Source organism: Gorilla gorilla, chromosome 23, assembly GCF_029281585.2.
Source record: "Gorilla gorilla gorilla isolate KB3781 chromosome 23, NHGRI_mGorGor1-v2.1_pri, whole genome shotgun sequence".
NCBI classification, from domain to species: Eukaryota; Metazoa; Chordata; class Mammalia; order Primates; family Hominidae; genus Gorilla; species Gorilla gorilla.
Genome location: NC_086018.1, coordinates 24044717 through 24063011, shown reverse-complemented (window position 1 = coordinate 24063011; position 18295 = coordinate 24044717). Strand labels below are relative to the sequence as shown.

The window sequence follows — 18295 nt, the reverse complement described above, 5'->3', positions numbered from 1 at the left end:
CTCAGCAATAAAAAAAAACAAACTACTGACTCATCTAATAATATGATGAATCTCAAAAATGTTTTGCTGAGTGAAAGAAGTCTGCACCAAAAAAAGTATATTTTGCATGATCCCATTTGTATGAAATTCTAGAATAGGTAAAAATAACCTATGACGATACAAATCAGGGCAGTGGTTGCTTGGGGGAGGAGGGAACACTTGACTGGGAAGAGACACGAGGGAACCTTCTAGGGTGATTAAAAATGTCCTGTCCTGATATGCATTCATCCAAACAGACTGAGCAACACACTTTAGGTCTCAGCAATTTCACTGCACGCAAAGTAGATCTCAATAAAAAAATTAGAAACATGAGCTATGGTCATTGTGATTAGTCATTGCTTTGTTGTGTACCAGGCACCAAGGTCCGGTGCCATGAAGGCGGGACCCTGTTTTCTCTTGCTTCTGCTTAGTTCTGTGGTGCCTAGCCCAGTGCCTAGCACATAATAGGTACTCAATAAATGCTTGTTGAGTGAATTCATACATGAATGAATGAATGAGTGTTTGAAGAGGGAGAGAGAAGGAGTGAAATGAATTTCTGGCTTTCTAAAACTGGAGCTGGGAGAGAGACTGCCCTGATATTTACAGCCTTTAGCATCTCTGTTCTGGTTTGCTGGACAAACGGGGGCTCCTGTAACACTCATAGCTATGTATTTACGAAACAGCCCTGAGGCTACTTGGGAACTAATTCCGCTTCTCTATGAAATTGTTTGCCTTTAGGAAAGAAGATGCAAATATTCCCCACTCAGCTGGACAGAATGGCTCCACTGGGCTCCCCCAAACAGTCTTTCAGAACATCTTTTAACTTAGAAAAGATTTGCAAGGGCAGGCCGGGGGATGGGTCTAGGGGAAGAAGGGAAGCTGATATTACTGAGGGCCTACTAGGCGTCATGTTCCATGCTGTGCTGAGCACTTTCACAGGCACAGTCTCCTTTACTTTTTAGGATGCAGCTGGCAGGGATCATTGTCTCCATTTCACAAATGAGAACACTGAGTCTTAGAAGTGTCCCAGGTGAGTTACACTCTGAAAAGGTTGGCATTGAACACCAGGCCTGCCTGACAGCTGGTGGGGGAGTGAACCCAGGGTGCAGTTCCAGCTCTAACACATGCTTGATGGGTGCCTGGGGGCCTATCACTCTCTGAGCTCCAATTTCTTCATCTGTAGAAAGAGGGCACAGGCCTTGCCTTCTCTGGCTCCTTAGGGTGGAGCCGTGATGACAGCATCCTGGGGACACTCAGAAGGTGCAGATAGTCGCTATTTCTTGGCTTCTTCCACCAGTGAGACTGAGAGGAAGCCCAGGGAAGAAAGGATCTAGCTCTTGCCTTACCCAGGGGAGCTGGGCATGTCACCTGCCAGGAGGTCATCTGCCAGGTTGTGACACAGGGAACAGGCCCTCATTTCCCCAGTGCAACTTTCCTTTTGGTGCTGCCTTCTAAATTTATTCAGAAGTTCATTCCTTCTCATGCCTGCACTGCTACCACTCTGATCTGAGTCATCTTCATCCCTCACTTGGATTCACAACCTCCAAACTGGTCTCCCTAATTCTGCTCTTGTCTCCTTAGAGCCTATTTTGTATCCAGCAACCAGAGAGATCAGCAAAAATCTCGGGTAAAGTCATGTCAAAACTCTGCTCCAAAGCCTACACTGGCTCTATGCAGGGTGTCCAGTCTTTTTATTATTATTATTATTTTTTGAGATAGAGTCTCACTCTGTCGCCTAGGCTGGAGTGCAGTGGCACAATCTTGGCTCCCTGCAACCTCTACCTCCTGGGTTCAAGCAATTCTCTTGCCTCAGCCTCCCAAGTAGTTGGGATTACAGGCACGTGCCACCATGCCTGATTAATTTTCTAGTGTTTTTTTTTTTTTTTTTTTGGTAGAGACAGGGTTTCACCATGTTTCCCATGCTGGTCTTGAATTCCTAGGCTCTAGTGACCCTCCCACTTCAGCCTCCCAAAGTGCTGGGATTACAGGCGTGACCAATCTTTTGGCTTCCCTGGGCCACATTGGAAGAATTGTCTTGGACCACACATAAAATACCCTAACACTAATGATAGCTTATGAGGAAAAAAAAAAGGCTCTAAAAGAATCTCACAATGCTTTAAGAAAGTTTATGAGTTTCTGTTGGGCCACATTCAGAGCTGTCCTGGGTCACAGGAGTCCCACAGACCGTGGGATGGACAACCCTGCTCTAGGACCTAGGTCAAACCTCATCCTAGTTTGCTCAGGACTTTCCCTGTTTTAGCACCAAAAGTTCTGTGTCCCAAGAGCTCCCTCAGTCCTGGGCAAAGTGAGATGATTGGTCACCCTAAATGGCTCCCATCCTTACTCTCAGTTAAAGCCAACATTTTTACAAAGTCCAACAAGGCCCTACATCATCTGACCCTCATCACCTCTCTGATCTTGTCCACCATTCCTCACCCACTCGATCACCCTACTCCAACCATACTAGCCTCCTTAAAGGTGCTCAAACCCGCCATTCATGCTCCTACCTCAGGGCCTTTGCATTGACTGTTCCCTCTGCCTAGAATGCTCTTCCCCAAGTTCTAGACAAGGCTGGTTGCTTCACTTTCTTCAGATCTTTACTTAAATGTATTTCCCCAGGAGGACTTCTCCTGCCCACTCTATCTAAAATGCTCGCTGCACCACTTCCAATGCCTTCTAGCCCCTTCTACAGCTTCTTTTTTTTTTCCTCCTCCACGCTTTCAGCATCCTAATATCTTGTATAGTTCACTTACTCCTCTTGTTTACCATTTGCTCCCACCCCCAACTATCATGTAAATTGCAGGAGAACGTGAATTATCTGTCTGTTTTATTTACTGCTTTATCTCTGGTGCCAGATAAAGCCTGACACCTAGTAGGTGTTTTATGGATAAATTTCCTTAGCATCAACCATGAATTGGGCCCTGGACCTCACAGCTGTGTAGAGAGAGCCCCAAGTAAATAGAGAGCTACAAACCTAAGGGCGGACATGGACCAGCGAATGGATAAAGAAAATGTTATCTTTATACCATGGAATACTACTCAGCCATAAAAAAGAATGGAATAATGTCTTGCAGCAACTCAGATGGAGCTAGAGGCCATTATTCTAAGTGAAGTAACTCAGAAATGGAAAACCAAATATTATATGTTCTCATTTATAAGTGGGAGCTAAGCTATGAGGATGCATAAACATTAAAAGTGATATAATGCCAGTCTCGGCAATGTGGCAGAAACCCATCTCTACAAAAAAAGTATAAAAAATTAGCCAGAGTTGGTATCATGCACCTGTAGTCCCAGCCACTCAGGAGGCTGAGGTAGGAGAATCACCTGAGCCCGGGAGGTCGAGACTGCAATGAGTTGAGATCATGGCACTGTACTCCAGCCTGGGCAATATAGTGAGACCCTGCCTTGAAAAGAAGAGTGATATATGGACTTTGGGGACTCAGGGTTGAGGGGGAAGGTTGGGAGGGGAGTGAGGGACAAAAGACTGCATATTGGGTACAGTGTACACTGCTCAGGTGACAGGTACACTAAAATCTCAGAAATCACCACTAACGAACTTATCCATGTAACCTGAAACCACCTGTACCCCCCAAACTATTGAAATTATATATACATATATAACAAAAAAACAAAAAAAAAAACAAAAAAAACCTAAAAACAGAGGGAGACACAGGTGTGCAGGAGGCTGTGGCAGCATTCCCAGCCCCACCTGGAAGTCAAGGAAGGCTGACATCTGGAGGAAGGAGGGCAATTAACAAGGTGAAAAGGCAGGTGAGACTAGTGTAAGCCTTTAAGACCAGTAGATGGTCTTTTGAGTGGATGCTCAAAAAATACTTGGGCATGAGTGAGCATATGAATGAATAAATGAGTGTTCCAGGTGGAGATAAAAGCATGCAAGAAAGCCCAAAAGGGAGGAAGATCATGCTAGGAATGGAGCAGCATCCAGGGCAGAGGCAGGCAAGACAGGTAGGGACCACATCACGGAAGAGCCAGGTATAGTAACATCTATAGTGTCTGTGAGAGTGTTGCCAAAGGAGATTAACATTTGAGTCAGTGGACTGGGAGAGAAAGACCCATCCTCAATCTGGCTGGGCACCATCTAATCAGCTGCCAGAGCGGCAAGAACAGAGCAGGCAGGAGAAGATGGAAAAGCAGATTTGCTCAGTCTTCCGGGCTTCATCTTTCTCCCTTGCTTGATGCTTCTTTACCTCGAATATCAGACTCCAAGAGATATTAACAGCCACAATAATAACGACAGCAGCTCACATTTATGGGTGCTTACAAAGTGCTAGGACCAATTCAAAGTGCTTTTTCATGCAAATTCTCAATACCCTTTGCCTTGGCTTTAGTCTTGATGCAGGCTCCCTAGAAAATGCACCTGGGGCAAGTTTTAAATGCTCATATGCCCTTGGAAGGTACAGTCTCATGGCAGAGAGACTAAGGGGAGAAGGAAATGAGGCAGGAAAGATAAGATACAAGGTCAGTCATGCATTACCAAGCTGGTTACAGTAGTTGGTTGGCTAATGTGGTCTGTCCCCAGTTAGACCACATAGGAAAATTTCCTGGTGTAATCCAACAGGAGGAGGAGTGGAGAGAGAGAGTGTAACTACAGCTCCCTCAAATCTCCTGTTTGCAGAGCTTAAAGTGCACCCTGCCAGGAGATCCTCTTCATAATATGCATGTGGTAGGAGGAGCCCGAGACCCTGGACTTTGGCTTCAGGTGGTGGGACTCCATGGGCATGGAGTATGTTGCCATAGCAACGGCTGTGAATCAGGAAGCAATTGAGATTCCAGGAGTTATGATACCAAGAGAACCTAAGAAGGCTCATGAGATGGATCCAATATCATTGTTGTCCTGACTTTACAGCAGGAAACAGAGGCACAGAGAGGCTACATACCTTGACCACCCATACAGCCAGCCTATGGTGAGCTTAGCACCACATTGAAGAGAATTTGGGTCACTCAGGATTGCAGAGAAAGAAGGAATGTAGACCTAAATCTTTGAGACCAGAACTTGGAGGTGCTGTCAGGATTCTTTAGTGCACCCTAGTTATTTACAATTGACCCAAAGACTGAATTATCCTCAAATCATTTCTCTCCAGCTGTAGAAGGCAGCAAGAATTAGAGGGAAAACACTAGGTTGAAATCTGCTTCCAAATTACTGTGTGACTTTAGCCAATAGATGCTCCTTCTCTGGTCCTGTTTCTGCATATAAAATAATGATGGGGCCAGTGTAATGTACTGGTACCAGCTGGGCCCTGCCAGCAGTGTTTGCTCCTCAGCCACAAGGAACACTCTTGCCTGTCCCCATCCATGCCCTCCAAACCCACTCCTGGGACTTCCATGCACAGGTATGGGGTATTAGTCCATGGACCATGAGCCATGATGCCCACATAGCCCTAAACGAGACACCCAGTGAAACACCAGCAGCAAGAATAATTTCCAGTACTTCCCTTTATTAGGAAAGGACACATTTAAACTCTTCTAGAGGCCTTTGATACCAAAAATTGGGTTCCCTCAAACATGGGAGAAGGGAGAACAGGCTGGGCACCTATGGAACAATCCTCTTACCCCACCCCATTTTTGAGGTAGGTCGCTTGAGATTGAAGTGAACAATAGGGATGAATGCCTCCTAGGGCTGAATGCTGTGTTAGGCCCAGATTGGAGCACCACCTGCCTGTGCTAGTGCAGGGAACTCTTTGGAACTCTTTCAAATGTTCCCTGTACTGGCCGGACAACCAGGCCTGGGACTCGAGGGGGTCAGAGTGACTGTCTTAGGAAGAGCACTCAATGAAGAGTCAGGAGCTCTGAATTCTAATCCCAGCTTCTCCACTGCTAACTCAGGCCAGTCACTTGGCCTTGCTGAGCCTCAGCTGCCCCATCTGTAAAATGGGCATAATAATCCTTGTCCTGGTGCTCCTGCTGGCCAGACAGGCTCTAAAGACAGGGTCTCCTCTCCCACCCCTTATTACTCGAGAAGAAACCAAGAATTAGAGGGATTTAACAAACCACTTGAGGTTACACAGCTTAAAAGATGGCAAAGCCAGGAGTAAACCCAAGCCTAGTCCTAGACACTGGTCCCCGTTGCCTCCCAGATGGAGCAGGCAGGCCCAGGTTTGTTTAGCCAGGAGATGGCACAGGTGAAGTGATGTGATCCATATGCCCGTTCAGCCAGCTGACCTTATAGGAAAGCATGATCTACACTGCAAGTTTAGCCCATGGTGTTAGTACCAAGAATGCCTGTATTTGGAGATAGAGCCCAGAGTTCAAATCCCAGCTCCACTTGCCTGTGTTTCTGTCCTGAGTCTCAATGGCTGGTATGGGGAAAAGTCATTAACTTGACCCCTTGTTACGTTCTCTCTCCTCACTCACTGAACAATGAAAATTGCTCTTTAATTGGTCACCATCAGCCACAGACACTGACTCACTTTACCAAGGGTGACGCCACTGTGCTTTAAGGGACTGCATCCTCCAATGTCCTTCCACCTTTTGCTGCAGACCCCCCTTATGCATAAGCTGAGGATCAAGGGAAGACCAAGGGCTTTTGGTAAATGCAGCCATGTCTTCCCCTACCCTTTGCAGCAAGCCTAAGCAGGAAGACCATAAACTTTAGACTCTAGGAGATGGGAGATGGAAAGAGGATTAAATAAGCCATTCCAGTGAATCCTACAAGCTGTAGGCATGCACTATGAGCATGATTTTCCCACCGAGCCCAGAATAAGACTACTGGGCCTTCATGCAGCTATTTACAAAGGAGCATTTTGAGTCATTTTATATTTCTCCTTGCACATATAGAACACATGGATAGGACAGCGGATCCCAACCACTGTCTCTTAGAAGTGATGTTTGAATATCACCAAGCACAGTGCCTATCTCCTCACAGACACACAGGAATGGGAGCTATGATGATTCTTAACAAAGGGTGACAGGGTCACTGTGTCACCTTGTCACCAGAGCTGCTAACATCTGTCACTATGCTCTGAAGGGAGCTGCCTATATTGACAGCTAAATAAGCAACCAGGTCCAGGGAGTGGGAGTCCAGTGTGAACTGTCCATCACCTTCTGAAGACAGCAGCAGGAGCTTGGCCAGGCCATTAATCACAACCAGAGCCTTCTACGGCTGCATCCAACATCCTTTGACACCTGCCTCTTCTAGCTGCAACAACAGTCTCCCCTCTCCTCTGCTTCCTATGTACAATCTTTGGGAGTGGGAAAGAATGCAGAGCCTTAACTCCCCCTCCTTGAACTCTGCAGAGATCCAGGGGCCTTGAAACAGGGCTGGGTCTGTGTTGGCCTGGAGAGGGCCTCTGAAACTTGAGAAACGTACATTTGGCTTATCTGAGTTCCTTTCTCAGGAAATTGACCTTTGGGCCTCCTGGATGGTATCAGAAAGCTGAGGCTTTCCAGATTGCTGCACCCAGACAATGAGACACACCTGCTGCCTGTTGACCAACTCCTCTTTCTTGCTGCTCCTGTTCTCCTTCCCTGCTTTACAAACCCCTAACTTTAGTTGGTTGAGGAGGGAGAGGTTTGACAGTTAGGCTGACGTCACCTCCAATACAGCTTTTCTTCTGGAGCAACACTTGTTGTCTCAATGATTGGCTTTCTGTGTGGTGAGCAGCCAGACCTAGGTCAAACCCCTGGAGTTTGCCAACAAAATTCTGGTTCTCCGATCAGGAATTCATTGCTTACGGCTCAGTGGCCATGGATCAGGAGCCTTTCAGAAGCCCTCCTAGCAGCTTCCCAGGCATATTTGGCCAGAGATGGGTTTCAGTCTGCTTCTCTTCTGCATCACCACTGCCAGCCCCAATTGCATTCCTGATTGCCTAGGAAGAACAGGTTTTGAAATCTGACATCTGCATCCAGACAGGTGAGTGCCCTCTATGGGTCCCTGACAGCAGGAGTCTCTCCTCTCAATCTGGGGGAATTCCAAGGAAATTTCCATTTGTTGCAGTTTGGACAAGCCCAGTTGACTGGCTTGAGAGTAGAAGGCACCCTGACTGTTTTGGTTTGGACACTCTTGGGCTGGTTATTTGCTACTGCAGTTAGTATTTTGATAATTGTTCATTTCCATAATAAAGATTTTCTTCCCTGGCAATACTCATGGTCTGCGATATGAGCAACTGGACTTAGGCCAAACCCCTGGTGTTTGGCAAAATATCATGCAGACACAGAAGGATGACCTGTAGCTTCTGGACTACTGGTGGGACATCTGGTGGTAGGGACATGGCCAATGTATGTATTTCCAAGTATATTACCTGTCCCCCCGCCAGTAAACCATAAGCTTCACAAAGACAGGGCCTTTGCCTATCCCATTCTTAGCTTTATCTACAGTGCCTGCAACCGTGCTCAGGACATGAGGTGCTATTTGTTGAATGAATAAATGTTGAGTTCTAAACTCAGCTTTGCTATTGAGTGCCTTTGGAAAACTCACTTTCTTCTCTGAGACTCATTATCCCCACCTGTAAAATTACCTTGAGGCTTTCATCTAGTCCTTATGGTCTAGGGTTCTTTCAAGACATGGGTGCCCTGTTAAAAATGGCCTCAGGGTATAAAAGCAAGAGGAAACATTTGCAGGAGAGCATTTAATCCACATGGATTAATGACCACCAACATCCTCACCTTTGAAATAATTTTGGTTACATCAGCAGGGACGCCATAGCAGGGCACAGCCATATGGTTGGAGCCACAGACTTAGGCATCAGGGAGCAGTTCTGAGACCAAAGAACAATGATGCCACCATTTACTGCAGGCTATCTGCCAATCAATGGGCTGATTCATGAGCTCTCGATTCCTTACAAGGATGCTGGGAAGCTGGTACTAGTTTAGACCTATTTTCCAAATGAGTGAAGGAGAGGTCAGAAAGCAGTGACATCTGTGGGGTCACACAGAGAGAGACTCTCTGACCTGGGGCTAAGTGGCAAAGCCCAGGCCAGGGGCCAGGCCATGTTGATATCCCAGGTAGCAGAAGTGGTAGTGTCACAGACTTGGATAACGCTTACTACGCCAGGTGCTAAGGGTGAGCACACTGCCTATGTGACATCAGGGCCCACTGCAGCATTTCTGGAGCCGTCTTGTAGGAAAGAGGCTCAAAGCCTGGCCAACATGGTGAAACCTCGTCTCTACTAAAAATACAAAAATTAGCCAAGCATGGTGGCGGGCGCCTGTAATCCCAGCTACTACGAAGGCTAAGGCAGGAAAACTGCTTGAACCCAGGAGGCAGAGGTTGCAGAGAGCCAAGATCACACATTTCACTCCAGCCTGGGCGACAAGAGCAAAACCCCATCCAAAAAAAGAAAAAGAGAAGAAAGAAGGAAGGAACGAAGGAAAGAAAGAAAGGAAAGAAGGAAGGAAGGAAGGGAGGGAGGAAGAGAAAAAGAAAGGAAAGAAGGAAAGAAGGAAGAGAAAAAGGAAGGAAGGAGAGACAGAAAAGAAAGAAAAAGAGAGATACAGAGAGAAAAAGAGGGAGAGAGAGAGAGAGAAAAAGAGAAAGAAAGAAAAGAAAAGAAAGAGAATGAAGTTGAGCAAGTACCTTCTGCTCCAGGCTGTGTTGGGTTGGGGGATTTGAGAGGCATGGGGATGGTTGTCAACTTGTAGCATGTTGAATTGACTTTTAATGAGCATCTTCAGGATTTCTGTTTACTGCTGCATAATGAGGAAGACTTTGCTGTTATTACTTGAAATTAACCTTTTTGGATGCATCCCTTACACATCATTGAAGAATAATGACTGATTTCTTCTTTTATAAAAATGTGCTTCATAAAATAAACGTATTATAAATTTTTAACATGGAACTCACAAGATAATTTCATCTTTATTTTTCTTCATAGTACAGCTTGCTCCTGACAGTATATTCATTTTCTTGCTTATTGTCTGTCTCCCCAGCTAAGATATTCCCTGAAGAAAGGCAGGGTGACTCTGCCTGCTCACTAGAGCTTGGGTGTGGGGAATGGTGCCAGGCACTTAGAAGGTACTCAGAAAATACGGACTGAATAAATAATATTACTGGCACATGAAGAGAAGTGCATGGAAACTCAAAGGTTCCAGGTTCTGAAATGCCCAGGAAACATCAATGCCAGGAAGGCAATGTGAGTCTGTTCCCTCCAGCATTGATAATCTCTTCCTGACTTCCAGAATTACCTCTGTTTGTGGACCAAGCTGGGAGCTTGGGACATATGTATCCTGTATGAATAGTAAATTATTCTGTATAATAATATTCATTCTGTATGAAAATTATTCTGTATGAATAATAAAGTGATAATAATTAATAATTAAATCACCACTTCCTTTTGCATTGTGTTACAGGCTGAATTGTGAACCCTTAAAACTCATGTGTTAAAGTTCTAACCCCTCATACCTTACAATGTGACAGTGTTTGGAGACGGGACCTTTAAAAGGGTGATTAAAATCCCAGCACTTTGGGAGGCCAAGGCAGGTGGATCACCTGAGGTCGGGAGTTCAAGACCAGCCTGACCAACATGGAGAAACCCTGTCTCTACTAAAAAAATGCAAAATTAGCTGGGCCTGGTGGTGCATGTCTGTAATCCCAGCTACTCAAGAGGCTGAGGCAAGAGAATCGCTTGAACCCGGGAGGCAGAGGTTGCAGTGAACTGAGATCACACCACTGCACTCCAGCCTGGGCCACAAGAGTGAAACTCCCATCTCAAAAAAAAAAAAACAAACAAAAAACAGGGTGATTAAAATCAGGCCATCAGGGTAGGCCTTGTTTCAATATGACTGCTGTTCTTATAAGAGGAAAATGTGGACACAGAGAGAGATGCCAGAGGTGCAGCCACACAGAAGAAAGACCATGTGAAGACACAGCAAGAAAGTGACTATCTACAAGCCAAGGACAGAGGCCTTAGGAAAAACCACCCCTGCTGACACCTTGATTTCAGACTTCCTGCCTCCAGAAACATGAGGAAATAAATTTCTGTTGTTTAGGCCACCCAGGCGGTGGAATTTTGTTACAGCATCTCTAGCAAACTAATACAGTATGCTATACTTTCCCTTTCCCGGGTTTTATTAGAGTTTAGTAACTGTTGTTCCCATTACTGAGATGAGAAAACTGAGACCCAGCAAGGGAAGTGACTTGGCTGAGACTCCATGACTTGATGGATTTCACTGCAGAAACCTTTGGGAGAGCCTCATGCAAGAGCCTGGGTCTTCTCCCATTCCCACCCCACACCTAAGTGTTGGCGAGCTTTTGGGTGGTGCCTCCTCTTTGCCGGGGCTTCTGACTCCGCAGAGGTCCTGGCTCCTTTCCCCGTGTGTCCCAGCACTCTCCGGTGACCCAGAGCCCTCCTGTGAATGGCAAGAGGTGGATGGTGGATTCACTAAGTGGGAGACTGTGTCTGCATCGGAGACAACAGGGTCCACTGTTCCACCAACGTGCTCCATCAGAGAGGCAGGAAGGTCTCCAGAGATGGTGAGGTCTCCAGTGAATTTCCCTCCTGCCCCATCCTCCTCCCTTGCCTCACTTCTACCCAGAGTCTCTAGTGAGGATGATCAGAGATGAGAGCTCCTCTTTTTGGAGTGACCTTACCAGTTATTACGGGTTGAATCGTGTGCCCACTTCCCCAGCCCCACCCAAAAAATGTTGAAGTTCTAACCCGCAGTACTTCATAAAGTGACTTAACTTAAAGGTAGGGTCTTTACAGGGTAACCAAGTTAAAATAAGGTCATTAGGGCAGACCCTATCCAACATAAAATGGGGAAATCTGGATACAGACATGAACAGAAGATGAAATGAGGAGACACAGGGAGAAGACAGCCATCTACCAGCTACGGAGAGAGGCCCTCACAGCTCTCAGAAGAATTTACCCAACTGACCTTGAATTTGGACTTCAACCCTCCAGCTATGGTACTTTGTCACAGCAGCCCTAGCAAACACTAACACAGCAGTGATCCAAATGGGAATTCCCTCCCACGGGTGGGAGCTATGATTGGCTACACCAGAGGGGTCCCGGGGATGGAGACAAATTTGGGGTAGGATATGCAGTCTATGCTAGTGGGAATTTAAATAAAGGCAGCATTTGCTACCTAAATGTGGGCACACATATGCTAGCTTCGCCTTGGTAAAAAGGGAATAAATTCAAGGTTCTTGAATGTTGATGTGGGTGCACATTTGTAGGATGCATATATATCAGTGTGTCGCATGCGTTCAGGGTGTGTGGGCTCATTTATTTGTTCTTTGGCTCATTCATTCATTCATCATTCATCAGTTTCTTGAATGCTTGTACACACTTATACATACACAGGATAGAGAAATGAATTGGCAAAGGAATACAATAGACAAGCATGGGGATTAAGGGAGCATGGAGGAGGAGCATCTGTTTCAGTTTGATATATCAGGAAAGACTTCTTGGAGGAAGTGAGCTGAAACTGGCCAAGTGAAGAGGAGGAGGAAGGTCATGGCATGTAGACATGTAGGAAGAGAAATAGAAGTATATACCCCAAACTACACAGTTTGGGTTGGTTCTATTCTTTCTAACAGTCCTACCCCTATCTGCACCCCATCAACACTCTGGAATCCCAGGTAGCAAGGCCATAGAGAAGGCACAGATGCCCAGGAGTCAACACTTTATTTTGTTCAGGCCAACCACACTGGGAGCCCAGCATCCCCGCAGGATATGCCTCTGTGGGCTCATCTCGCCTCTTGAGGGTGGCCATGCTGGCTGGCTCTGGCCACCGGGGAGGCCTAGCCAGTCTCTCTGTCTCCAAGTTATTGTAGAGTCAGGAAGTCTTCAAGGGCAGCTTCAAGGAGGCTGGAAGCAAACATAGGTCAGAGTTGATGAATGGGACAAAGGATGGGTAAGGTTTTTCTTTTTCTGGAGGCAGGGTCTCACTTTGTCACTCAGGCTAGTGTGCAGTGGTGCAGTCATAGCTCACTGCAGCCTCCAGCTCCTGGGTTCAAGTGATCTTCCTGCTTCAGCCTCCCAAGTAGCTAGGATTACAGGTGCATGTCACTACACCCAGCTAATTTTTTATTTTGTATTTCTTGTAGAGGTGGGGTCTCATTATGTTGCCCAGGCTGGTCTCAAACTCCTGGCCTCAAGTGATCCTCCTGCCTCAGCCTCCCAAAGAACTGGGATTATGGGCATGAGCCACTGTGCCTGGCCAGGAAGATGGGTACATTTTGATAGAGACAATGAATGGGGTGGAAGGCCTGGAATTCTGTATACCCAGGTGGCGTTACTGTAGCAACTCCACAGAAAGGGATGGCAGAGTGTAGGCGGCAGAAGGAGAAAAAGTTGGGATAGATTTCCCAAAGGTCCAAAAATTCCAAAGTAACCTGGCATTTACTGCATCCATGGGGTGCCATGCTCTATTCCAGGAATCTCTCATATTCTCATGAAATCCACAGCGTTACTTTAGGTAGTTGGTATTCTTACCCCTGTTTTCCAACTGAGGACACAGGGGCTTGGTGAGACTGTATCACTGGCCTAGGGTCCAATGGCTAGTTACAGGGCAGAACTGAGCTTTGGGGGGTCTTGCTTGGTTCCAAAGCCCACCATGCATTTGCATCGTTGGAGGTGTTGCATTGTATAGCTGAAAAACTAGCATCCTTGGAGAAGAACCTTGCTCAGGGTAGGGAAGGGGGACTTGAGTTTAAAACGGAATGGCAGAGACAAGATGTTCTGTAATGACTTCTGCTAAGGACTGTTCCCCTCATGGATGTGTGCCCTTTACTTGGCCTTTGAAACTGCTTTCTGTGTCCCCGAGAGCATAATAATGTAAATGAATATCAGATCTTTACTCGGTAATTGAGAGCAGAGAGAAGGCCATGTTAAGTCAAATTAGTTTGCTCTGATATAGTCCAAACCTGTCTCTGCGGAAGGGGCAATGGCTTTTTGATGGGCTGAGGCTGTCTCTCGAAGAAATAGAGGACATGTGCCTCATTTGGGTCAAGGAGGCCTGGGGGTTGCAGCAGGTGCACCCTGAGAGCCATGTGCAGTCGCTGGACCATCAGAGCCTTGAGCTGCAGCGAGTTCTGAGATTCAGTGACTGGGAGATTTACAAAGGCTCATAGGCTATCAGACAGCTCTAATTTCACTCATGAAGACGCCTGGAATGTGTCCCTAGGGAAAACTTTTAAAGATAAATGTAGGGATTCTAGAGCTGGAAACCCAATTATGCCCTGGTGATTCTGTACAAGTGACTTTAATCTTTCTGATACTCAGTCTGTCAACCTGGTAAATGGGAATAAATAACATTCACCACTGCTTGGGGATATCAGGAGTACTAAATGACTGTCTGATGTGTCCTCTCAATAAATGTAAGCCTTGGTTAGCAATGAATTTTTTTTTTTTTTTTTTTTGAGACGGAGTCTCGCTCTGTTGCCCAGGCTGGAGTGCAGTGGCAAGATCTCGGCTCACTGCAAGCTCCACCTCCCGGGTTCATCCCATTTTCCTGCCTCAGCCTCCCCAGTAGCTGGGACTACAGGCACCCGCTACCACGCTCTGCTATTTTTTTTTAGTGGAGACGGGGTTTCACTGTGTTAGCCAGGATGGTCTCAATCTCCTGACCTCGTGATCCGCCCGCCTCGGCCTCCCAAAGTGCTGGGATTACAGGTGTGAGCCACCGCACCCGGCCTGAATTCCTCTTCTTACCTTGACTCCAGATGAGTGGCAGGATGAGTGCTAGGAGAGGGAGGAAGGGCAGCAAGTAGTTACTTCTCCTGCATTGTTGCTCTGTTATTTTTTTTACTTGTTCCCTCCCCCCTGAACCTAGGGCCTCAGTTTCTCTCCATATGCAATGCAAGTGGACTCCACTATTCTGAAGGTCTCTTCCAACTTGGCCCTTTGCATGTCTGTGATCCCACCACGGATCTTCTGTCATTATGTGGACAGAACGCCATCACAGCTCCTTCAAACCCAGGTGGAATCACATTAAGAAAAGAAAATGACAGTAGGGTGAGGTAACTTTAAACATCTGGCACCTTTTTTTTTTTTTTTTTTTTTTTCCTGAGACAGAGTTTTGCTCTTGTTTCCCAGGCTGGAGTGCAGTGGTGGCACCCTCAGCTCACTGCAACCTCTGCCTCCCTGGTTCAAGCGATTGTCCTGCCTCAGCCTCCTGAGTAGCTGGGATTACAGGCGCCCGTCAAGACACCCGGCTAATTTTTTGTATTTTTAGTAGAGACGAGGTTTCACCCTGTTGGCCAGTCTGGTCTCAAACTCCTGACCTTAGGTGATCCACCCGCCCTGGCCTCCCAAAATGCTGGGATTACAGGTGTGAGCCACCGTGCCACCGTGCCCAGCCACATCCGGCACCTTCTTTAGCGTCATCTCACAGGAACCTCTTACTTTCTGATGTGTCTGCATTTCAAAGTACAAGGAAGTAGAGGTACCCAGCAGAGGGCTTCTGAAAAGCTTTGCATCCATCAACACGTGACTTCAGCTAAAACCTCTAAAAATCTTGGTCTGTAGAGAAATTGGTTGTGGCATTAAGGACAGTAGTGGCACCTGCTCTCCCCAAGGCTGCAAGGTGAACTCTCATTCCCCCAAGAATAGCCCCAGCCTGTTGCTTTTACCTGAACTGGTTCCTACTTCTGGAGATATTTTTTCATTATGCTCGCAACATCGTCGTCTTTCCTCCCCGTCCCTGGCTCTCTCCGCTCGGGGGACGTTTGCTCACCACCGTCACCCGCAAGTCGTGGGATTCCTGGTCGACTTTTGATGCTGTCAGCACTTTTGAAGGACACGATAGAGCTGGAGGATGAGGACGAGTCGGACAGGTGAGCAGGATCCTCCTTGGGCTCCGGGCTCTTCTTCAAAATGGTCTTCATCCCCGAGAGAAAGGAACGGTTAGCCTCTTCCCTTTCAAAGTGGATGCTTGAACGCTGTGAACCGTCTTGCCCACCCTTGGCTGCTCCAGCCAAGGATGTAGGCGTCTGGGGCTTCCGGATAGCTGGGAGGAAGTCATCGAAGTCCACTTTGGTCTTGCGTTCATAGTCGAGGCTTGGGAGTTTCCAGCTGAATGGGTCACTGCCTAGAGGTTCCTCCATCAGGTGGGCAAACTGGCGGTTCTGGAAAACAAGCGGCTCCTTTCCAAGGTCTGGACAGCCCGCATCGTCCACAGAGGACTCCAGACACCGCCTCCGAGGACGCAGTGTGGGCGACAACAGCGTGTCCCTGGGAGTGGTCAGAGAGCTCAGTTTTCTCCCCATGCTCGGTCTGGATTCTAAGAGGGACTCGCAGGAACTGAATCGGGTTTTCGCCTTTTCGGGGAGTAGGGTTGTGCCCCCAACACCGTCTGAAGAGATGCATTTGAGGCTGGTGGACCTCAAGAGACCACCAGCGGCCCCTTCGATTTCCAGGGGTGACTTTGCCCCAACCCTCAGCGAGAGGTTTCCCTCGTCACTGCCAGCCCTGCCCCTCCTTAGTGTGGAGGCCCCAGTCGTCTGGTAAATGGGGAGAGTGGGCCAGTCCTCTAGGCCCAGCGTGGACCCCTGGCCTCTCTGGGCTCTCTTCCTCCGGAGCCCTTCCACAAACTCCGAGAGGGCCGCTGAAGGACTGGGCAGCTTTTCCCTCGACAGCGGGGATGTATTTGTACTCCGAGAAGCCAGGGGAGAGGAAGCAGGTTCTAATCTCTCTGTGGACTTTCTCTGGACGGCAAGCCCTTCGCCGTCCCCAAAATGATAGTACTTTTGCCGGCGGACAAAGTGGGGAGAAACAGGCTTGTCTCCCGAGGTCTTGCTGCGGACATCGGTGGACCGGGCTCTGCTCAGTGCCAATGCCGACTGGGTCCTCTCAGTGTCCCCAGCCTCTTCGTTTATCCTGTGCCAAGAAGAAAAATGCAGTCTGTAGAAATTGTGCAATTCATACCATTTGTGCAATCGGTGTGAGAACCCCTAAGCACAGGCACTAATATTATTTTTCTTTGGAAATACCATCCTTACCGCACTCTCAAATGAACCATATGATTTAATGTGCAAATTCAAGCCATGTAAATGATTTCTTGTTGCTTTCCGAATGCAATTTCTATCTATAATTAAACCCAGCTAAGTACATTTGAGTAGATTAAAACTGCAGCTAGGACGGATGAATTAGATTTATGAGGCATCACATCTGACATGATAGGACCTATCATCCCAGAGCTTACTGTGAAATAAGTAGTTTGCTTCTTCAAGACCGGAAGGGGACATGCAGTGGGCTGTTTGTTTATTTGGGGCCAAGCCTAGAGGACCGTCCCACCAAGTGGGGCTTCTGAGAGTCAAGACCCAAATATGTGTCTCCACGGGATACCCCATGACATCCCTGATTGTTTCATGGGGTGACGGTGTAGGTAAAATCTTTTTCCCCCAAAAGGGAAAGATTCACATGAAATCAACTTAAAACCAAGACTATACACAAGAGGACAGACGGTTTCTATTCTGGGACTACACCAGACGTGGCTTTTATGCAGAGGGAGTTTGTGGCAGCAGCGCCAAAAACACTTTGCCTCTGAAAAGTAGGAGACTCACAGTGGGACCAAATTATAGACTGTAAAATAAATGGCATCATTCAAAGGAGAGAGACTGGAGTCCATCAATCTTTCCTTTAATAAATAAAATCTATTTGTCCTCTCTCTAAGAGGAACGACCCCATTCCCTCCCCCCACCAAAGTTATAATTTATTTTTTAAAAAAGTAAAAAAGTTGCCAAATGTTGGCATTGCAGATAAAGCCACTGTGGGCTCAGGCCTGAAGAGATGCTGAGGGCGATGCACACGCGGGTTTCCAATCATGGGGTCCCTGCCTCTGAGTGCTTTGTTGCTGGAACTGTAACAATCAGGACGATTGTAGGATTCGGAACTCTATGTATAAAGGGTGACTGAGATTCTGCTACAAGACTTTGAGGAAGACTTCTTGCTTACCCAGTTGGGTAACACCACTTCCACTCCTGATCACACAGGACAGTTTAGGAGAAATAGAACTGACCACAATGACCCAATGGGCTTTTGAAACTGGGAAGGAAGCCAAGCCAAAGCTCCCTTGAGGTGATGGCCATGGAAGGCACGGGAGGGAATGGCTGGGGTAGGAGAGCAGTGTCTTTCCCAGGGAAATAGGTGGGGGCTGAAATAGACTCAATGTTTGTCTCCCCTGAAAATTAATATGTTGACACCTAATCCTCAATATGATGATATTAGGAGGTGGAGCTGTTGGGAGGTGATTAGGTCACCAGGGTGGAGCCCTTGTAAATGAGATTAGTGCCCTTATAAAAGAGGCCCCAGAGGGCTCCCTCACCCCTTCCACTGTGTGATGACACAGTGAGATGGCCATCTATGAATCAGACAAC

The 18295-nt window shown here is 47.2% G+C and overlaps 1 protein-coding gene across 4 annotated transcripts in view; it reads right to left on the bottom strand.

The window, feature by feature from the left end:
• Positions 1–18295, bottom strand: part of MYO18B (myosin XVIIIB) — a 315850-nt gene that overhangs the window by 14010 nt on the left and 283545 nt on the right. For 3 of the 4 annotated variants that reach the window (XM_055374073.2, XM_055374079.2, XM_063704782.1), the window contains exons 43-44: positions 15551–16796; positions 10720–12785 (exon numbers count right to left, since the gene is read on the bottom strand). In XM_055374073.2, the coding sequence (XP_055230048.1) occupies positions 15563–16796 (1234 nt within the window). In that variant the 3' untranslated portion in view covers positions 10720–12785; positions 15551–15562. Of the gene's footprint in view, positions 1–10719; positions 12786–15550; positions 16797–18295 lie in introns of those variants that run through there. The other variant, XM_055374078.1, reaches the window with a different exon arrangement.